Source organism: Gavialis gangeticus, unplaced genomic scaffold, assembly GCF_001723915.1.
Source record: "Gavialis gangeticus isolate Ggan-Ray unplaced genomic scaffold, GavGan_comp1, whole genome shotgun sequence".
In the NCBI taxonomy this organism is placed as follows: Eukaryota; Metazoa; Chordata; order Crocodylia; family Gavialidae; genus Gavialis; species Gavialis gangeticus.
Genome location: NW_017729033.1, coordinates 30,421,515 through 30,425,314, shown reverse-complemented (window position 1 = coordinate 30,425,314; position 3,800 = coordinate 30,421,515). Strand labels below are relative to the sequence as shown.

Here is a 3,800-nt window from a genome sequence, read left to right as displayed (position 1 = left end):
GGGGGGGGGGGGGGGAGGAGCAAAGGGAGTTTAGTTTGGGGTTTTTTTGTCCCTGCTGGGGGGTGGGGTGCATGTATTGGAGTCCCCTCTTGAGGGGGTGGGGCTCCAATTCACACACTGCACCTTCCAGTGCCAGCTGGGGAAACCCAAGAATGAGCTCCCTCTGCTCCCTTTCCCCCCTTCCATTCTAAAAACAGCCAGGGCTGGTAGGGAGCTGGCAGGTCAGAGGGGGCATGGCTAGAGGAAACCACCTGGAGGCTCCCAGCCAGCAGCTAGATTCCCCTTCCCCTGGAACCAATATGGAATTTCTGTTTGGTCTGAGGGATCACTGCAACTCAGAACGCTTCCTGCAAAGCATTCTCCGTTACAGCAGGGAGCTGCACTTCTGTTTGCACTCACAGTGACTCATGAGTTCCAGAGTAAGATGCAATGTGACACACTTTTGCCTCAGTAGAGATAGTAATTTTTGCTAGCCAACTGAAAAACAAGATGAGAAATAATTTAGATTATCAGGTCATAATTCAATTCATAGACTGAAAGTCTGGAAGGGACCTCAGAAGATCATCGGGTCCAGCCCTCTGTGCCAGGCAGGAAAGACAGCTGGGGTCAGGGGACCCCAGAAAAGTGACCATCCAGTCTCCTCTTGAAAATTTCCAGGGTAGGCAGAGTGTATACAGTACACATAAATGTGTTAATATAAGAAAGAAACATTAGTGGTTCCATAGTTTATTATAAAATTTTTAGCTTGTCAAGAAATGTGATTTTTCTGTTTATTTTTACAATAAATCCAGAGCTGCCACCTTTAACATCAATTGCAACCTGGTTTACATAAAAAAATATATTGAATATATGACCACTCCTACAAGCAGTATTTTGTTCATTAGCATTCAAAAACTGTAAATCAGGCTCCAAACATCATGTGATAGGCTTAAATATGTGACTTATTAAAACATATTAATGTCCGGGCTCTTTTTATTTGTCTGTTGTTGTTTTTAGGATGCAAGTTTTCAAGCTTTTTTATCAACTATGAAGACTAGGACTTTTTTTTTTTAACGGAAACTGAATTTCTCATAGATTTCCTAAAATCCAGGACTAGTACCTTCAAAATACACCTAAAACTATGATACCAAGCAATATCGTACTCCATACTGCCTTTTGAAAATACTGCATACCCCTTTTCCATTTTCTCTTTTTAATGTGAACAAATGCAATATTATTGCTCCACCAGTATAAAGATTAAGTTGGGTCCTATAAAAATGTATGCCTGTGCCAAACTCGACTCATCTGAAGACTCCTATTAGAGCTAAATTTAGAGGTGACAATGATAAAAACTGAAGTCCTCAGAGCTGCTCATATTAAATACAGGTATCTGTGTTTGGAGGATCTGATCTATTAACTGTAATTTTAAGAAACAATTTGCAAAATTATAATCCAATTTACAACAGTGACTATTAACAACACATAAATGACCAAATTTTGACAGCTGGCACAATATAATTGTCCCCTATATTTATCTGTACTTAAGACTGTAACCTACAATACAGTTAATCGGAGATTCACACCACATAATAAATTAACTAGACATATAAACAATTAAAAAAAATATAAAGCATAGTAATATCCATGCTAAAATAACAAAAAATGATTTTTGTGAGGGCTAGACTCCCACCCTCCATTATGTGCACCATATAAATTCACTATTGGCACTTGTAGGCACAAATGCAGTAGTTAATAGGCATATGCTGCTTACTGACGGATGACGGAGGACAGGATCCAGGTTTAAAAATGGAACTATTTACACTGACAAAAACATAATATTAAAACTTAAACAAAAACTGTTTGCTTACAAATATATAAACTGTACACTGTAGCCTTTTTCATAATCTTTTTGGGAAAAAAATTCCCTTCTCAAACTGGGTGTAACTATGTATTCAATTAATGTGCAGAAATAAAATTCCAGTATAGTTCACACTAGAGTCAGCTGCTTCTGGGTGCAGTGTTTACATGTGTACCCAAGACCGCAGCAGCCTGAGCCAGGGTGGAGCAGCTCCACACTGGCAGGGGCTCCAGGTGGTGGCATCAGAGGAGCTGGCTGGGGCATGAGGGTGTTATAGTCTGGGCCTAGGCAGCAGGCAGCCTCCTTGTGCCCCAGGCAGCCCTGGTCACTGTCTACATGTGCATTTTGGTGGAGTTATACTCTACTGTAGGATAGTACTGTCCCGGACAGTACTATCCTATGGTGGAATTAATACCAATGCATGCGTAGAATGTGATGCTTCACTGCAGAGCTAATTAGCTAGCTCTTCAGAAAAGTGCACAGTGAAAAATTCACCCATGGATGCACTCAGTTGATTTCTCCATCCATCATCACTCCATGGTTGCAAAAACAGCCTTTTTGGAATTGAGAAAATTCTTTTTCTTTTTTTTTGCAGCACTATGCAAACAAAATACTGGATCTACTTCATCACGGAAGAGAAATATCTTCTCCCCAGTGCCAAGCAGCTCTATGGCCTCTGCAGTTGCAGTGTTGAGTGAATTGGACTGGCCGGAAGTTTCCACAAAATGGTGACTAGACAAACACTCCAGATGAAAGAATGATGCTCTTTCCATAAGTGCAAGTTGCTGTTTCTTTATCAGGCTAAATGAAGAAAAACAAATTGAATTTAAAAGTTATTATAAAAAAAGAGAGTTTGTTACAAAGTGGAAGACTTGACTGCATAATCAGAACCCAGAAAACCATACCTAGATTTAAACATCATTTCTATTCCTGCCCCCATTTCCCACTACCTGATTTACTACTGCTTTGCATCAAATACAATATTTAATAAAGTACATAGCCTTATTGCAAAGGCTAAAACCAAAGGGAAAAGTATGTAAAAAGTGAAACAAATGTGAATGGGCAACATTTTCACTTATAAGAACTTCAATATTATTGCAGTGAAAGTGTGTATGAAGTATTCTGAAATATGAGCAATGTGATCATGTGTATTTCTAGAAACAGAGAAATAGTCAAGGGATATATACATTAAGGAATATTTTCAAGATTTCTAAAACACTTCTCACAAGAGAAGGACTCTTGGGAAATGATACATGGTACAAATGTTGTCTCTTTCCCCCGGTTAAAACTGGTGTTTTCTTTACCTCTCTTTTCTCTTGTTTGTGCAATGCATCTTCTCCAAACCTTTTCTTATCAGATCTTCTCTTAGTTTGCTCTCTAATGCTTGCCATGTCCCTTGGTGCTTCCTGAGAAAATAATATTTTCACTATAATTTTAGTTCTCAAAATGTATGTTGATAGTAACTTGAATACATTTTGTAAGTTAATTCAAGGTGTTTCATATTATATCACATAGATTTCAAATAAATTCATATCTTTACAAAGGACTAAGGTACTCCTTTGATATTTCACATTGCAACCTACCTAAGTGTACCAGAGGCCCCTGGCAGGTGTTACATTTACTGTACAATTAACTGGTTAATTGAACAATACATTTAGACACTACACATGCAAAGCAATTCTCACACAATAAAAAAATGGCCCATGAGCTATAAAAATGACCAACAAGCTATGAATGTGAAAAAAATGTAGAACATTTTTAAAGTGTGTTCCTATCAAACTTTAATTTGATGTGTGGCCTGTCACACATAAGGAGATAGTGTTTGGCCAGGTCCTCCAGTATCCCAGGATAGACAACTCTCTCTTCCTCTTCCTCTCCCTCCCCCACTTTCTGCTTAAATCTGCTGCCCAAGGGCATAGTAGCAGATTTCATAGATTTCATAGAGATTAGGGCTGGAAGGGAC

General features: G+C 38.8%; 1 protein-coding gene across 2 annotated transcripts in view; it reads right to left on the bottom strand.

The window, feature by feature from the left end:
• Positions 1-2,252: 2,252 nt before the first annotated feature.
• Positions 2,253-3,800, bottom strand: part of EVC2 (EvC ciliary complex subunit 2) — a 192,506-nt gene continuing 190,958 nt past the window's right edge. For both annotated transcript variants that reach the window (XM_019526310.1, XM_019526311.1), the window contains exons 20-21: positions 3,142-3,243; positions 2,253-2,638 (exon numbers count right to left, since the gene is read on the bottom strand). In XM_019526310.1, the coding sequence (XP_019381855.1) occupies positions 2,368-2,638; positions 3,142-3,243 (373 nt within the window). In that variant the 3' untranslated portion in view covers positions 2,253-2,367. The remainder of the gene's footprint in view (positions 2,639-3,141; positions 3,244-3,800) is intronic.